We start from the raw sequence: 19,087 nt of genomic DNA, 5'->3' as shown, positions 1-19,087 counted from the left end.
AAAAAATTTTGCCAGTTTTAGGGCTTGAACTCAGGGCCTGGGCACTGTCCCTGAGCTTCTTTTTTGCTCTAGGGTAGCACTCTATCACTTGAATCATAGCACTACTTCTGGAAAGGAATCAACCCAGGGCTTCATGCATGCTAGGCAAGTACTCCCTCTACCACTAAGCCACATTCTGAGCCCCAGACACTCTTGTACAATGTGAAACCTTATAGTTTGCAACACAAAATCATGTGAAAGTGACAGTCCCACTCAGAAACTTTCGAACATTGTAAATATGTCAGCACTGAGTGAGCAAGCCTTCTATAGAGATTCAAATGTAGTGCAGAATGTGGTGTCTTAAAAGGTAGCATTTACAAAACAAAAGCAGAAAATCACAAACAGTTAATAAATGCCCACAGGCGATCAAATGTATTACTTTTTCTAAGATTTTATTGAGTGGATGAAAATGAACAAGAGATAGCCACTGTCTTACAAGGTGTCTAAATAGATAGATGTGTAATTTTAGAATGTTGTGAATAGCATTCCTTTATAGCCACAATTAGAATGTTATGGACTTGCTGAAGGGGTAGGGGGAGTTATTCTAGATAGGATCTTGAGAATGATTATGAAACTGATTCAGAGTCAGAGAAAGGCGGACAAAATAAATGAGGGTGTTCTATGGATATGTGATGGCAAAGAAGTAGAACTGGATATAATGAAAGTTACCTGCCACCTTTTTCAGCATAGGAACCCTAAATGGCTGTCAGAACCTTGCCAGAATTCAGACTGATGAATAGTGTGAAGTGTCATTAGTTAATTCAAACCAACAAGAGTTCCATAAACTGTTAGTATGGGCCTGTACATAGCACAGAGCTGAGGGGAAAAAAGTCATTGTCAATGGTAATAGCTAATACCTGAGAAAAAGCTACAGATGAGAATGTTTGAACCAGAGGAGAGAATATGACCAGTCCAACTGGCAAGCTGGGGTACTGGTGGCTCACACTTGTAATCTTACTCAGGAGGCTGAGATCTGAGCATCATAGTTCAAAGCCATCCTGGGCAGAAAAGTATGAGACTTTTATCTCCAATTAGCCATGAAAAAGCTGAAAGTGGAAAGCTCAAGTGGTACAGCAATAACCATGAGCAAAATATCTAAGAGGAAGTGCCCAGACCCCAAGTTCAAGTCCCAGTGCTGCCCTCCTAAACTCTTCCCCTACCCTAAAAATAGAATATGACCAGTTCAGGTAACTTGCAAGAGGTCCTAGGCTTATGAATGAGAGAAACAGAATTCCATCCTGGTTAAAGACTACACTTGTTAGAACTTGCAATTTATTTAGACGGATAAAAACCAATATGCCTAAAATAAAGAGAGATTCAGACCCAACAGCATGATCATATGCTATATCACAGCACTGTTTCAAAATGAAAACACTTTATTCTTTTTCTTGTGATTGACTTTCTTTCTGTGAAACGATTCACACTTTTAGTGTGAAAAAGATAAAGATTTCCTTTAATGTCATTGTTTTGCCGAAGCTAGAAGCAGCCACTGATACCTACCTTTGTGTTTGGGGAATATTTGTATATCAGCTTATAAAAAATGATTAAATATTAAAACTTTTGAAGCATATGCTGGGCATTGGTGGCTAACACCTTAAATCCTAGCTACTCACTGGGCTCAAATCTGAGGATAGCAACTCAAAGCCAGCCCAAGCAGGAAAATTCCAATAGACTCTTGTCTCTAATTAACTACCAAGAAGTTAGAAATGGAGGTATGACTCAAGTAGTAGAGTGGCAACCTTGAGAAAAAAGGGCCTGACTTCAAGCCCCAGTACCACCTGCCCCCTGCATTGAAGCATGTTGTAGATAATGCTATATAATCTTCTTTCCCCTTACACCATGGGCCTATTGGCAAGTAAAACTACATTTATGTTCTTCATAAGCTCTTTTAAAGATTTATCCAATTCTTTGAAATTGATAGGAAATTTCCTGACTATCTTGGTCCAGGCAGTTAAAGGCTCCTCCCTACTTGAGTGTACTAACATTGGCTATACTAGTAGTTTGGAAATTCTTTCCTCTCATTATCCCTCCCAAATGATCATAATTGGGTCACATGTAAGGTTGCTTCCACTTCTCTGCAAATGGATATATTGATTTAAATTTTTTTTTACACACACACAGAGAAAGACCCTATGTCTGTTTAGATGCAATTATTTCCATTTATACACCCATTTGAAGTATATAGTGAATGACCAACTTCAACACTCAAAATAATAGGGCATTTCCATTATTTCCAAGTACCTCTTGCTTCCTCTTTGCACTTAATACCTTCTTCCCAGACCCAGCCTCAGTCAACCATGGACCTATTATTTTCATTCCCTATAACTGCCTTTGTGAGAATGTTACATCAACAGAATCATGAAGCATGGGCTTTTCTGTGGCTGGCTTATATTCTGTGTCATGGCTTATATTCCCGATCACCCTTTGTTAGTGGGTCTGACATTCTGGGATTCCCAAAATATCTAATCAAATTAGATGGTACTTGAGGAACCCTGGCTAAAGATGCTAATATTCTAATATTCTGCCCTCTGCCCCTGAGATGCTGCTTTTGTAAACATGTTGATTTTGTAACCGGCTGGGATTAGAACTTAGTGGTAGAGTGCCTCCTTACAATGCATGAGGCTTTGGTTCAATCATGAGCACCAAAAGGGGGGGAGGAGTCCTTGCATTCAACTTTTTGAGATTAGTATGTCCAATTCAAGTTGACTTCATTCAATGGGTTTCTCTTTGTCTTGCCCCTGTTCAAGGGTATGATTCTTCAAGTCATACACTGAGCACATGTGTTTTCCAATAAAAAAATGAGCAAAAGAACAAAAAAAATAGAGGGCTTAATATTTTTAAGAAAAAGACCCTACATGAACCCTACACGGACATGTGGCCATTGTTATTGAACCCTGTGCCGCCCCCCAACCCCCCAGCTCATCTGCACTCAGCTGTTGGCAGGCGCTGGTTGATGGAGTCCAGTTCACATGAACCCCAGCAAAGCTTGAGTCACCTGACAGACATGGTCAGGAAAGTTTCATCTTTTTCTTCTAGTGCTTTCTAGGGGAAAGATTACCACAAAAATACCCTCTTCCAGCCAAAAAAGTTTGCTTTTGATCTACTGTCTTGTGGGACATGATTGAGCATGAGACTTGAAGTGATTCCACTTGTCTTTCCTCCTTCCCTTCTCATCTATTACTTCCTTCCCTCCCTCCTTCCCTTCTTGTCTATTCTTTCTGTCCCCTTCCTTTCCCTTTTCATCTATTCCTTTCTTCTTTCTTCCTTCCTCCCTCTGCTCTTCCTTTCCCTCCTTTTTACTTTTCTTCTTCCTTCCTTCCCCCTCCTTCCTTCCTCCTTCCTTTTTTCCTTCCTTCTTCCCTTCCTTCCTTCTTCCCTTCCTTCCTTTTCCTTCTTCCCTTCCCTTCCTCTTTCCTCTCCTTTTATCTTTTCCTTCCTCTCCCCTCTCAGGAACTGGCAAAGCTATCTATATAAAGTTGGCCACATCTTGTCTTTGGACTGTAAAACAGTCGAATTGCCTCCCATCATCATTCTCCCAACTCATGAGAATGACACCTGTGTAATGACATACTTTAAGGCACCTCTGTAATGCGGTTACAGATCACAAAGCTCAGTCTTCCAAAAGAAGCCTTTCCTATTTAGGGTTAATAGCCCTGTATTTATTAAAGACAGGACAACAAAGTCCCAAATTCACACCTCTTGCAACTCAGAAAAACTAATATAAAGAACACTCTAATTGACTCAGGAAATATATTTTCCTGAAACCAATGGTTTAAGAAATTTATTCTCCAATTGGCTGATCTCTTGAACAGTTGTTTGTCATAATCAGATTTTGAGACCATATATCTCTTTTCAAGTGATGATTATGCTCTAACCTCTGAGTCTATCCACATTTCTGGTCTGGGTAGAGCAGATCTCAGCACTGAATGAAAACCATAGTTGTCTTATCAACTACTGGCAGTACTCGTTTTGTTTAACAGTGCTGGAAATTAGTTTTTCGGGCACTGATCTTGACAGGTCAGCTGTCAAAAGTGGGTGTCTGCGGCCATAAATTCATCGATCCTATAAACAATTCTGTCTACAAAATAAAAGCAGAAGGCAGAGTAGATGCACTTAAGTACAAATGAAATGGGCTGGAGCTGTGTGACTAAGTGTCAAGACTTCTTTGAGTAAAGCATTTCTCTAGCTTCCCATTTATCAAGCCTATCAGCCTCATTTGACTCTTTCTGACTGAAACAATTTTTCCTTAGCATTTTGGGTAGGATCATCAGGAACTCTCAGGATGGTGGTGGGATGCAGTCCCTTCTAATGCTGGTTGGCTGTAAGGTTGAGAAGGCATTCGAAGGTTTTATTTTATTGTTTTATTTTACTATCCCACTGGATTCTCTCATTTGAAGTAATATTTCTTTTGTCATGGTTTTATATATTGGGTGCTCAGAGGAACTACTTCTTTTAGATATGATGATGGGTCAACATTCTGGTTTTAACATTGGGCCAAGAACACACAGCTTTGTGGAAGCATGGAAATTCACTCAGCCTGGGGCTCTTGACTTCAGCCTGATGTGAGAGAATAATAAACTCTTCTGCTGTTCATGAAGGATCCTGAATCTTGGAAAATGGCTGCACTTTGATGTATTTGAACAGCAGAATTTGGGATATTCTTTGAAGTATTTCTTCTTTCATTGTCAAGGTACATGGATGCCTAAAGGCTTAAGAGAGAGAAGTTGGTAAAAAAGAAAAGAAAACAACAAAAAATCCTTTAAGTCTCAAATACTTACAGACTAATAGATAAAATTGAATGCCATCTTGGATAGTCTTATTACATTAGGATGGTCTGAATATTTACTAAAATATTTGACTTTCATAGTTCTTCTGAAGTTGGAAAAGACCAGTTGTCCTTATGAATATGAGCCTCAGTTATAGCTATTCCCTTCTCTCAAACCAATAGGTTTATAGAGCCCAATGCCAGATCGATAGAGGTATCAGAATATAGTACAGAGTCACAGTAGCAATAGCCTCTCTACAAGGTGATGGACCTCAATCAACAGCATCTAGGAGCTGAAACATGGGATTTGTTTGGCTCTGACTCCCAGAATGGCTTTAATTTACTAATAAATAATTTAATCCTGATTATTCATTGACATTCAACCTTTTGTCATAAAAGAGTTTGTGATAGGATTTTTTCTTAAACACCTGTGCTGGTTATATTTTCTTTTATCAGAAAGTCATTTCTTCCTGTTAAGGTAGTGAAAAAACTATTAAAGGTAAGAAAAGCATAAAAAGGTAATAATGATCATTTATGATTTTCCAATTATATATAATATATAATCTATATCACATTTTAATGTATTTCCCTCCATTTTTATCAATGCTTTTAAAAATAAACATAATTAAGGTCATCTTGTACATAGTCATAACCTGATTCCCTTTTGCTCTGTGATTCTTAATTTGATTATTATATGATAGATTGTTTCAAAATTATTTTTCCCTGAGAACAGCCTCTCCACTTGGTAGGCAGGGAAGATATTTGTGTTCCACTTTATGGATAAGGAAATGGAATTAGAGTGAAATTTAATGCATTGAATGGATATTTGTTGACTGGCTTTTATATTTCAAGTGCTGCATGTCAAGTGGGCTAGCTGACATCATTCAAGTGGGTGGACACAGGAACTGGTTTATAAATCTGCCAATTTCATTTTACCTTACTTCTCATCGTGTTCTTCTACATCTAGACCAGATATAGAAATTGATCTTAGAGATGAGAACACAGCTCAAAGACAAGTCTAAAACCTTGATATGAGAATAAACGAGGCCAGATCCAACCCAAGAGCTTACTGGATACTGGATACCTTATGACTCCAGGAAATGAAGTAAGACACTCAGTTCCCTCAGCTGGCTCAGAGATTCCTACCTAGAGTAGAGGTTTTGGAGAGCATTTTCTCTCAGCTCTGAAAAATACAATGAAGACTGGGATAAGTACTCATTAATTGTCATGAATGTAACATATGATGACAATGTGTAATGCATTAAGTATTAGCATTAGAGAAATGTGGACTATTGGTATATAAAACACATTAATTATTCCTATCTTAACAACTGGGAAAAGTTGGTGTTGGGATAATCTCTGTACAACCTCTACAATTCTGTTTTGGTCTCTTTGTGTGTGCTGGTCCTGGGTTTTAACTCAGGGCCTGGGGCCCTATTGACTTTTTCACTCAAGGATGTCTCATACTACTTCTGCCACAGGTCCACTTCCAGATTTTCTCTCCTTAACTGGAGATAACAGTCTCAAGGGCTTTCCTTCCTGAGGTGGCTTTGTACTGTGATCCTCAGATGCTCCTGGGTAGCTAGGATTACAGGTGTGAGCAATGGATGCCTGGATTGCTATAATTTTTTTGTAATGTTTTAAAGTTGAACTTATTTTTTAAAAAAAGAATACAGCTTTCCTTGGTTCAGAAAAAGCAAAATAGCATTATAGGAAGAAATAACTAGCTAAATGGGAAGATAAGGGGAAAAAAATCCCAAAAACATGATGTACATAAAAGTCTACCAGGGGCCTCCTGAACTGGGATGTTGCTGAGAACCAGAGTGGGCTCTGGGAAAGGAAACTATTCTCTTAGGTTGAGCTTACAAATATTCAGACCTATTCTGTAGGAAGGAAGAATTTATTAGATGATGCTGATTCACATAGCTCAAATTTGAATTTGTTAGTTGTACAGGTGCTTATCAGCACATTGGAGGATGGGCTGGAAGAGAGATGGGGCATATGAGCTCGGAAAAGAGACTATAGAAAAGGTCAGGGTCAGAGGTGATGCCGCCTGGAGCCTGTCAGTGGCTAGAAGTGGATTGTAGTGTGGACAGATGCTGAAAAGATGAGCTAGGATCCTATCAGAACAGAGTTTTATTCATGGATAACATGGATGTTTCCTTCGGCCTCCATTCTACATTCTTATAGGCAAATGCAATCCCAATAGATTACATACAAAACTTGATTGATCAAGGCCAAGGTGAGTACCAGGTGTATATCCAAACCAGGGAATCCAAGAGTCAAACAATGTACCTTCACCAGCCAGAAAATTTTAGTAGCAGATGTAGGCATCTACTTTTTCTACAAAACAGAATATCCATTGTCTGTAATAGATACACCATCATGAGGATCAGATTGCCACTGTCACCACTATAAGTCATTGAAGGAGCCAAAGAAAACTTCTGAACCCTGCCTATACCCAAGCACAGAGACCATACAGCAGGTTTAGGTTATTCCAGTATGAGCTAAACCGTTCCAGAGACACAGATGCAGGTAGATCAAATACAGAGCCATCCCTGCCCTCTGTATCCACACTGAAGCATCGAGAGAATGCAGCCTTGACTTGATTTTCTAAATGTATTCTCTTTCCTTCACCAGCATTTTGATCAACTGGAGGGACTGAACTCTGAATCCTAGTGCTATTTCCTGAGACCCAGTACAGAAAACCTTACTACATCCTTCTTTCTGTTCCAGTTTCCACTGTAGTGACATTATTATCTTTTATATCATCAATTAGAGTTCTGGATAGATCTTAACTGGTTCTTCACTACAAGTGGTCAGGGGGTCTTCAGAGTTGTCCATAAATATTCACTTTCACTGCTTTTCAGTCTATTATGTAGGATGCCATGAGTCTTCATGGGTATCTTGTTTTAAGTGACAAAAACTACCCTAGGTTTCTTTCAAATGGAATCTATAAATCCAGATCTTATTCCGGTGGATTTTCCTTTAGACCTCAGAATTGTAGCATCTTCCAGATAGGGTGGTTCCTTTATCTGTAGCCCTGTGTACAAACTCATGCCACACATGACAGGATAATGGGGAATTATATCAAGTATACATGTCCTAAGTGGAGTTACTGGTGGCCCCTTCCTATCCCTTCATGGAATGTATTCTGCCTAAGTTAACTAAGGGTACTGTGTGTTTTCCCTAATGAAGATGCACACTGAATAGGAAAGTTTGATCTGTTAACTCTGCTACATAAATAATGGTCCATGGATGATTCTTCTCCTCCCCCTCCTCCTCCTCCTCCTCCTCCTCCTCCTCCTCCTCCTCCTCCTCCTCCTCCTCCTCCTCCTCCTCCTCCTCCTCCTCCTCCTCCTCCTCCTCCTCCTCCTCCTCCTCCTCCTCCTCCTCCTCCTCCTCCTCCTCCTCCTCCTCCTCCTCCTCCTCCTCCTCCTCCTGTTCTTCCTCCTCCTCCTCCTCCTCCTCCTCCTCCTCCTCCTCCTCCTCCTCCTCCTCCTCCTCCTCCTCCTCCTCCTCCTCCTCCTCCTGTTCTTCCTCTTCCTCTTCTGCCACTAGCCCTGAGTAATCTCAGGCTCCAGAATCAAAGTACATACAAAATCTCTAGGTGATTTGTGTGCACATAACAGACTATTACCAATTTAATCCCCATCTCTGGTTCACACTCCTGGCTTTTTGTTAGAACCACCGGGAAAATCAAAATATCCATATCTAGCCCACTGCAGACTAATTAAATCAGAATCCCTGGAGGTGGGGCCTAGCTTCCAATGTTTAAAAAAGTTCCCCAGACATCCTGATATGAAGGCAAGCTAGAGGCTCAGGGATCTGGAAGGGCATGTCAGAATCCTCCAGGAAGCATTAGTGCTCTTTACGACCAGGCCCCAGGGCTCAGATTTGATTTGGTTGGCATGAGGTGGGTCTAGTGTTTGTATTCTGCTTTTAAAACACTCTAATTAATAATTGAGAATCACAGACCAACCATACAAAGATTTGCTCATTGTAGTTGAGGCTCTGCACAAGCTCAGGGAAAGGAAGCATTCTCCCAAATGCTTGTGTCTACTCTGTGGTTCTTGAGCTAGGATGGTCTTCACCACCACCTCATAGATTCACTGGGCTCTTAAATACACCCTGTAGCACAGGGGCATATGGCAGATCTAAGGGATATTTACTTTGCAATCAGCTTCTACCTGAACACCAGGGAGAGTTATAGTGTTTGAATTACAGCACAAACAAGCAGGGAGGTCTTAGTCCTGCTTGCAGTCCACAGGAGGGTGCAAGGCAAGCTGTCCACTTACATCTCTGTTCTTTACAATACTGATGCAAATGCCATGACAAAATGGTCCTGAGGTTCAGGAAAGACAAAGGAGTAGTTCAAGAAAAGGATACTTTGTGAGAAACTCAGTGATATGGCCTCTGTGGGAGGATTGAATAAAACTGAGCATAAACACTCATTCATTTCATTTTAGGAATCTATGGAGTCCTAGAGATCCAGGCAAGCTGACCCAGGAAGTAGGACTTCCTGTTTATTGCATCTCTGTTCTTTTCATGGTATTGAGGTGACTCTGGATCTCAAGGAAGTCTGGAAGTCTGCTGCCTGCCTAACTTGAGATCCCAATTCAGAATGGGGTTCCTAAAGCAGGCAGGGGTGATTCTTCCATCCCTCACCTACCCTCCCTGTTTCGTTTCACAGCTAGCAACATGGGATTCTGAGAAAGGCCTAAATGGAAGCCTGCAGGAGAGACCCATGGGCAGCCGCCTCCAAGGACTGACTCTCAAAGTGGTGACTGTCTTGGTAGGATCATGGGATTGTTCTGGGAGCTTTGCCATCCAGAGAGATGCTGGGAGGGAGACCTTTTTCTAGGCAGTTCCTTAATTGCAATTTCTGTGCATTGTCCTGGAATTAAAAATTGAACAATTATGTGAGATTTTCAAAGCCCTCCCCCCTCTCTCTTTTTCTCTATCTTTGAAATGTAGAGACACCTTAGATTTACTCCTTTATGGTAGGAAAAAATATGGCCCAAATGTTGCCCTTCAACCACAGTAGGCACAGAAACTTCTACCTTTAGGCTTTCTATATTCCCTGCAACACACATGGTACATGAACCGTAGGTCCAATCCCCCCCCCCCCATGAACTAACTTAGTGAGTTATATTTCCCAGGGATGTTAGCTGAAAGGCCTTCTTGTTAGTTTCACACAAATAGGGGTTTCTGAGATGTTTCCTAGATTGCCCTCACCCCATAGGTCACAGCATACAATGTGTGGATACAAACATACTGTGGTTGTGGATTCAGGTTCTGAGGGTTTAGTTTGATCATGACCTTTGACTTTGGATGTGGTGTTGCTCCCTCAGCCATCATGCACTTTCTAGCCAACCAGATAGACACAAAGCTGCCCTCGCCCAATTTAATTCCACGGAGCTTTATTGCTGTGCATTATCCTAGATGAAAGGTGTCACATTTCTTACCTGGCTCTCATGGGATTATGAAACTTCCTAAGGACAGAATTCTGGTTCAGCATGAATGGTACAAATGAAGAAACACACAATGCTATGCTGGGAGTTGGGGGATGCTGGGAGTTTGGCTTGGCATGACATACACTGGACAAGTAAATGCCCATTCCTGCATGTTGATCTTCTTTCTGACTAGAGTGATTGTCCTGGCCACTGTACCATGACTATCCACAATTTTCTTTTAGGAAAGGGCAAGAAGTTGGTTAAATACTAATATCCTGTTATTATGGGTGCTGGGGAAGGGACCCCAGATCTTATATATGCTAAGCAGATACTCTACCACTGAAATATACTCCTAGCCCTAATACTGACACATTCCAACATTATGATCAATCAGATTGATCTTCTCAATAATATCCTGAAAATACAAGCTAGGAAACCTTTTACTGAATTAAAGAACATTTCTTCTATTGTCCTCAGGAAGAGCCTTTTGTGATGGTGGCTGAAAACATCCTTGGCCAGCCCAAGCGCTACAAAGGATTCTCCATAGATGTGTTGGATGCATTAGCCAAGGCGCTGGGCTTCAAGTATGAGATTTATCAGGCCCCAGACGGCAGGTATGGTCACCAGCTCCATAACACCTCCTGGAATGGTATGATCGGGGAGCTCATCAGCAAGGTAGGTCCTATGAGCAGGGCCACTGGTAAAGGGAACCTGAGTCTGTCTCTGGGGTGTACTTACTCTTCATCCATTTCACACTATGGTCCTTGGGACCAGCTAAACAAATTATTTACCATTCTCCACATATGAGGATGTCTTTTCCTCTCCTCCTTCCTTGTTGTGACCTTTTTTGCTCTTTTCAAAAAAGTTTATTGTCAAAGGGATGTACAGAGGGGCTACAGTTTCATATGAAAGCAGTGAGTACATTTCTTATCAAACTTGTTACCTCCTCCCTCATTTTTCTCCCAATTTTTTCTTCCCCCCTCTCAAGTTCTCTCTCCCAACCCTGAGTTGTACAGTTGGTTTATAGCATTTTGTCTTATAAGTATTGCTGTTGCATTGGTTTGCCTTTGAACATTTTTATTCCCTGGTGCTCTGTGATTTCTCTCCATGTCCATGGTTCTCATCTCATTCCTTTGGAACCTATACACTGTAATCTGTTCTTCTCTCATGCACTCTTCAAGAAACCCTGGAAGAGGAAACTAGTACCCACTTGAGGATTCTGGTGAATGCTTAGGCTTCTATTCTTCATAGAGTCTAAGTGAGCTATGCACACACATATACACACATTTGTGTCTACATATTGGCACTGATATTTGTTGGTGGTATGGCATTCCCAAACTCCTTACATGCATATCAAACCATGACTCTTCTGCCTTTGTAGACTGTGTCCTCACTGAGACTTAGGACATGAAGCCAATTTACCACATCCCCATTATTGCCCACCATCTCATGGCCTCACAATTATTTACCCATAGTCATTTGGGTTAGATACAGTTAATTTGAACCATCTTCTGTCATATCACCATTGCCATTAGCTTTGACAATTTCTGATATGTCTATGGAAAACACTGGATTCTCATTGTTTTGTCCCCTTGCTTCCAATAACCTTTGCTGTGTTCCATTCCAACATCAATTCTCATGATCGCTCTTTTGCTGCCATCTTGCAGATCATTCCAGCTGTCCTTGTTTATTCTAATAACTTATGGTAGAAACTTAGGATCTGTTCTTCCTTTCTTTTGGTGCTACTGGAGTTTGAAATCATGGCCTCTTGCTTGCCAGGCAAGCACCTTACCTTTTGAGCCATGTCCGTAGTCCTTCTTGCTTTAGTTATTTTTCAGCTAAGGTGTTAGGCTTTTTGTCTGGGGATAGTCTCCAACTACAAGGATCTTTGCTGTCAAAAAATTTAAAGGCAGGGCTGGGGATATAGCCTAGTGGCAAGAGTGCCTGCCTTGGATACACGAGGCCCTAGGTTCAATTCCCCAGCACCACATATACAGAAAACGGCCAGAAGCGGCGCTGTGGCTCAGGTGGCAGAGTGCTAGCCTTGAGCGGGAAGAAGCCAGGGACAGTGCTCAGGCCCTGAGTCCAAGGCCCAGGACTGGCCAAAAAAAAAAAAAAAAAAAAAAAAAAAAATTTAAAGGCAGACAGTAGGCCTAACATGTCTCTAACTTTCCAGCTTCTTGCAATCTTTAATCCTTCACAAACAACTTTATTGTGATAGAACTTAGATCCTATAAAACAATTTTAGATGTAGAACTCAATGATATTTAGTAAATGTAGAGTTGTGCAACTGCCACGATAATGTGGTTTCAGAATATTTCCATTGTCCCACTGCAATCTCTCCTATTTATTTACAGTTAATACCATTTCTACCCGTAGCCCCAGGCAACCCTTAATCTGCTTGCTGTCTCTACAGAGATGCTGTTGTAAATATTTCATATAAGCAGAGGCAGATCATATATGGTCCTCTGTGTGGGAATCTTTCACTTAACATAAGTATTTTGAGCTTCTTCTTTCTCTACTGTTTCTTTACCCAGCTCATACTGTATTGTCCTCTGGCTTGTATTACACTGCTCATAAAATCTTCTCTCCCTACATCCCCTCTGATTTTATGTATCCTTGGCTTCTTTTGTTTTTCTTACTTATCAATTTTTTGATGGTACTAAGGATTATATGTAGGGGCTGTGCTTGCTAAGCAAGCAGTATACCACTTAAGCCATGGCCTCAGCCCCCATGGGTTTGATTTCTTTCTGCCCATAAGCTCTGAGTGTGTTCTATTATTTAAAATCTTAGCTTAGACATCCAGGATTGTTCATGCAATTAGAGACTATTTCAAATCTGTCCAGATAATGCATAAGTATCTGTGTTCTTCAGCCTCGGGTGGACCTTCAGTCCAGCTCACTCCCTTCCTTTTTCCTTTGTTGCACTGAGCCCTTAGCAATATGCCTCAGAAAAAAAGTTTTAAAAGTGTTTGTTTCTCCTCTAGCTATCTAATAGTCTTCTCAATTGAAAACAAAGATTGTCTTCCCAAACTGGAGAAAGAAAGAGATACAAATTTTACTCTTGCTTTTATTGAAATGTACACCTGTGGGCATTTTCCCTCCCCTCACAGAGAAGAAAAATATCTCCTGTCACAGATCATCCCCTTCTCCTTTGCCACAACTTGATTTTCTTGTACCTCTTCTAGCTCTTACTTCATAAATTCATCCATCCATTCTATATATTCAGTTTACCCTGATCAACTAAGTCTTTTTCTTAGTCCTTAAATGGTCCAAACCCTCCTAATCCTAAAAGAAATCTCCAGAACTTGGGTTTCTGGGAAGAAAGACAGGAATTGGATATGCTCTGGCATAGTCACCTCCAATATATTTTTCCCTTTTTAGATTGTTGTTAGATTTAAGTTTGGGAACTCAGTATCCCTGCTTCTTTATCTCATGTAGAAACATCATAAGTGCCTTCTATGAGCTAATTTCTCTGAGTTGACCAGGTGAGTTGGCCAATGATTATAATTAGTCATTCTGAAATAGAGATTCTGCTGGCCCCCCAATTCCAGGTGCCCAAGAGCTAAGATTAGAGTGATGACTGTATGTTGACATGCTCTTATGGTCAAAAAACCTGCTACTCACTTACCTGTACATGAGGCTCTGAACTTCTACCAACCTGGGTGGCTTCTCTGTCTGTCTAGTCCCATCTTCATGCAGTATTTGTTAGTGTTTTTAATGAAGCCTGTTTTGGAAAGCAAAGGTCTTGGAAAGTAATTTTTAGGTCACAGTGATGACACATGTGCAGAGAGACCCTTCATCTCATGGCTTTGCTGGAGGAGGGATGAGCCCAAGTATCTGCAGGCCTTGACCTGAGAGTAACAGAAGGAAGAAATCATTGAGAGACATATATTAGAAGATCAGTATATAAAACAATCAGTCATACTAGTTATGTGCCAGTGGCTCAAGCTTGTAATCCTGGCTACTCAAGAGGTTGAGATCTGAGGATTGCAATTCAAAGCCAGATCAGGCAGGAAAGTCCATGATAGTCTTTTCTCCAACTAACCACCAAAAAGCTGCAGGTAGAGTTGGGGTTCAAGTTGTAGAGTACTAGCCCTGAGTGAAAATGCTCAGAAACAATAACTAGACCCTGAGTTCAAGCCCTAGGACCCACAGCCACACAAAATCAGACTGATAGATGTTCGTGAGATTCACCATAGTTGTACAGCCAACCATAAAACTTCTAAACTATTTTAGAAAAGAAATAAATCAAATGTAGTATAGTGGAACTAGGAGAGATTGATGGGGAAGCAGGAGAGCCTGTGGCCTTGCTGTGTAGGGAAGATGCATATAATCCTAGAAGAATGTAGAGGTGGTGGAGGGGTGGAAAGATAGAAGGAAAGGGGTATTGAATGGAGGTAACATTGGCTAAGGGGTCCAGTAGTGAGAAAATGAAGAAAAACTACAACTCCCATGCTTGACTCAATTTCTATCACTTTCCAGGAAATATGAAGCTTAAGGGAAAAAAATTGTAAGGCAAAGAGATAATAACCACGTAGTATAGGATTTTTCTTTACAATCTCTCAACGTTTCAGACTGTCAACTCTCAAATCCATTGCCTTTGAACAGAATGACTCAGAGGGCAGAGGGCAGACCTTGACTTAAGCCGTAGGCAGAGGCTCACCAACTGATCAGCTCCTTTTGCCTTTCAGAGAGCAGACTTGGCCATCTCTGCCATTACCATCACCCCAGAGAGGGAGAGCGTGGTGGATTTCAGCAAGCGGTACATGGACTATTCAGTGGGGATTCTCATCAGGAAGCCTGAAGAGAAAATCAGCATCTTCTCCCTTTTTGCTCCTTTTGATTTTGCTGTATGGGCCTGCATCGCAGCAGCCATCCCTGTGGTTGGTGTGCTGATTTTTGTGTTGAACAGGATACAGGCTGTGAGGGCTCAAAGTGCTACCCAGCCTCGACCATCCGCTTCCGCTACTCTGCACAGTGCCATCTGGATTGTCTATGGAGCATTTGTCCAGCAAGGTACCTGCCTGAGTCCTGGTATTTTCCTAGAAAAAATTTACCCACTGGCAGAATTCTTAGTAGTAGGGTGTTTTGTTTGTTGGCTTGTTTACTTTTTTTTTTTTTTTTTTTGCACAGGTTCTGGGGCTTGGACCAGGGCCTGGGTGCTGCCCTGAGCTTCTTTTGCTCAAGGCTAGCACTCTATTACTGAAGTCACAGCTCCATTTCCAGCATTATGGTAGTTTGTTGTTGATAGAGTCTCATGAACTTTCCTGCCTGGGCTGACTTTGAACTAGGATCTTCATATTTCAGCTTCTTGAGTAGCTAGGATTACAGGTGTGAGCCACCGGCACCCAGAAGTTGCAGTCATTTAAAATGCAAGATTACCTAATTTTCAGGACAGTTGCTAATATCATGCTGCCTAAGCAAGGTCAGGTAAACATTCAATAATATCTCAACAAGAAACTCAGCTTCAAATCTGCATTCTCCACTTTGGGTAAAATTAACTTCAGAGTTCTGCTTTGCAATCTCTCCCCCTCCCACACTTGATGGGCAGCTATATACATCTGCAGTTGCCAAATGAAATTCTGAAGCTTTAATTCTGAAGCCTTAGCAGGAGAAAAATATCACGGTTGTATTGCAGTCCTTTCATCAATTCTCTGGCCTTTCCTGAGATGGCAAGTCCCCTAGGTGGGAAAGTTCTGGTGAGTTACAGGACTGTGGAAAGGACAAATTGCAAAGTTCTTAATGTGAATGTTGGCCCTGTTTGCATCATAGCCAAAGCTTTTTGAGGTTACATAAGGAGAATAGGCAAGGAGAAGCTTTCTTACACTACCACCTACGGGACCAAGGAGGAGTAATTGGCCTCAAAGAGGCAGCTTTTCACTGAAGTTACATGCAATGATTTCTGAAAATCCTGAGGGAAACAAAAATCGTCTAGCCAGGGCTGAATATTAATAAAAAGTGATATGGTATATCTCATTTCTCTGGTTTAAGAGAAAACTAGGGAAGCTTCCAGGTAGGAAATAATTCTGAATTTACTGAATTCCTAAATCTAATCCACACGAATTTGAAAATTTCAAGGACACCTTAGATTATGTTGCAGCCCTGGCACAGTAGCTTTAAGGTCTCAAAATTTCAGACTCTATCTTTTGTGTTTTGACTTTTCTGTCTTTTATGGTGCCCTGGCCTTTTCTAAGATTGGTAGTTTTAGGTGTTTGGGGTGTGTGTGTGTGTGTGTGTGTGTGTGTGTGTGTGTGTGTGTGTGTGTGTGTGTGTGTTTCTTTTAAAAAATGCCCTGCTGCCATCACTCTGCAGCTCCCTAAAGCATCAGTCGTGGCAGCTTGTGTCTGGCGCAGGGGCCAGCATCTCCCAAGGATGTGTTTGAAGGAAGCACTGTTCATATTCTGCCTGCTTCTCACAGGTGGAGAATCTTCGGTGAACTCTGTGGCTATGCGTATTGTGATGGGCAGCTGGTGGCTATTCACCCTCATCGTGTGTTCTTCCTACACAGCCAATCTTGCTGCCTTCCTCACAGTGTCCAGAATGGACAACCCCATAAGGTAAGTAGATTCCTCCTTCTTGATCCTCCGTGATAGGAAGCTTCAACAAGAATGGATGGCGGGGTGAGGGTGGCTGGTGTTGCAGACAGAACTCCTAGGCAGAGACAAGAATCTTGGATCTGTAATTGGGTAATGGGAATTGTTAGCTCATGAGAAGGGCCTCATTTTTTTATGTACTCACTATATAAATGTATACATTCATGAAATAAGATGAAACAGAACATTCAAACACTGTGTGAGACTGATAAATCAAACCATTAAGATTAACAAATTAGATTTCCTCAGACATTTAAACATGGATTGCAAACTCATTTAATACAAAATTTTATCAACATTTGTTAAAGTTAATTAAAACCGCAAGTCTAATGTATTTTTCAAATCTCCAAACATCCTGATATTATTTTTTAAAAACATGCCAATTATCACAAGGATTGGGAATGTTGTTTTGGTTATGTTTATAAAATTATAACATTACTGATGTTGAGTACTAAATATTTTTCTTCATTTTTACAAAATGTTAAAATTATGACATGAAAAAATGAACTCAATGTAATGAAATATGCCTTTCAAAATGCCTTTATGATCAAATTTCCAAATATAGTGTAAATTACAAAAGAACTTGGATGACATGACAAATGTGTCATGGATATATAGTTGCCAATATGGCCATTAGAAAGCATCTTTTCACATTCTGTTGGTTGATGCTTGAGATCTGTTTATGAGTTTTGTAGTTCTGATTTTTTTGTTGTTGCCATTCTTGGAGCTTGAACTCAGGGCCTGGACACTGTATCTGAGCTCTTTTGCTCAAGGCTAGTGGGCTAGCACTCTTAACATTTGAGCTACAGCTTTCACTTCTAGCTTTTTGGTGATTATATGAAGATAAGAGTTATATGAAGGTAACACTTGTCTGCCCAGGCTGGCTTTGAACTGTGATTCTCAGACCTCAGTCTCCTGAGTAGCTAGGAGGGCCAACGTGGAGTTCTGGTTTTGTAACTCCCTTCTGTCATCAAACTGCCTATTGAAGAGTTCAGATTCCTCCAGTAGGATTCAAGGTTCAATATGATACCTGACATCATTAGTAAATCGACATTTTTTTCTCAGATAATTATAGATTTGCCACAGTTGTAAGAAATAACACAAAAAGAAGTCTCCCAGTAATCTTAAACTAGTTTTCCCCCATGTGGTAGTTTGCAAAACCATAAAAGCATATTACAACCAGGGCATTGACATTGATGTAACTGACTGGCTTTTGCTGCACTCATCTCTCTCCCATTCCACCCCTTTGCCTGTATGTGCATGCATGTGCACGTGCATTTAGTTCCATGTAAATTGGTGTATCCACTGGTGAAGACACTGAAGTTTCATCACCGCAAGGTGGTGCTTTGTTTTGTCCTTTCTAAACCAGTCTACCTCCCTCATGCTCCTTCCTCACCTCTCCAGTTCCTCACCACCAGCAACAGTTCATTTTCCTCCATATCTAAAATTAGTCATTTCAAATATGTTATATGAATGGAATGATGTGTTTTGTCTGTGGCTTTTGCACTTAGCATAATTGAAAAGAGATTCATCCACGTTGTGTGTGTATTTACAGTCCATTGCTTTTTATTAGGCTGTCCTATGCCTCACAGTTTTTGAGCTATTTACCCACCCACCGAAAGACATCTGTTTCCAGTGCTTGGGAATTTCAAAGACAGATGCAAAAAACAGTTCTGTGCTGCTATTATTGTGAACATACATTTTTATTTAATATAGTTAATAATACCCAGGAATGTCCTTTCTAGGGTTGTATAGTAAGTGAGTGGTAAATTGTGTTTTAAAAATACTACCAAGCCATTGGGTGCCAGTGACTCACACCTATAATCCTAGTTACTCAGGAGGCTGAGATCTGAAGATTGATGTTTGAAACCAGCCTCACCAGGAAAGTCTGTGAGACTGTTATCTTCAATAAATTGCCAAATAAAATTCCAAGTAGAGCTGTGGCTCAAGTGGTAGAATGCTATCCTTGAGCAAAAAACTCAGAAACTATGCCTAGGCCCTGTGTTCAAGCCAGGACTGACACAAAAACAAATAGACAACAAAATCTGCCAAGCTATTTTTTTTAGTGTGACTGTAACTTTTTGCATTGCTACCAGTGTTCTAGGAATAATCCAATTTATCTATGTATTTTTCAGCATTTGGTGTTGCTACTAGTTTTTAGTTTATCATCCTAACAGGCATGGAATGATGATAATTAATGTCATTTTAATCCATTTGCATGATGACTAATGA

General features: G+C 40.7%; 1 protein-coding gene across 1 annotated transcript in view; it reads left to right on the top strand.

Annotated features, from left to right (window-relative positions):
- Grid1 (glutamate ionotropic receptor delta type subunit 1) overlaps positions 1 to 19,087 on the top strand; it is a 749,173-nt gene that overhangs the window by 609,152 nt on the left and 120,934 nt on the right. The window contains exons 9-12 of the mRNA XM_048339184.1: positions 9,498 to 9,599; positions 10,738 to 10,935; positions 14,954 to 15,278; positions 16,681 to 16,819. Of these exons, the coding sequence (XP_048195141.1) occupies positions 9,498 to 9,599; positions 10,738 to 10,935; positions 14,954 to 15,278; positions 16,681 to 16,819 (764 nt within the window). The remainder of the gene's footprint in view (positions 1 to 9,497; positions 9,600 to 10,737; positions 10,936 to 14,953; positions 15,279 to 16,680; positions 16,820 to 19,087) is intronic.

The sequence above is a fragment of the Perognathus longimembris genome, chromosome 2 (genome assembly GCF_023159225.1).
Source record: "Perognathus longimembris pacificus isolate PPM17 chromosome 2, ASM2315922v1, whole genome shotgun sequence".
Taxonomy (NCBI): domain Eukaryota; kingdom Metazoa; phylum Chordata; class Mammalia; order Rodentia; family Heteromyidae; genus Perognathus; species Perognathus longimembris.
The sequence above is the reverse complement of the archived record's forward strand: the minus strand, read 5'-3'. Positions and strand labels throughout refer to the sequence as shown.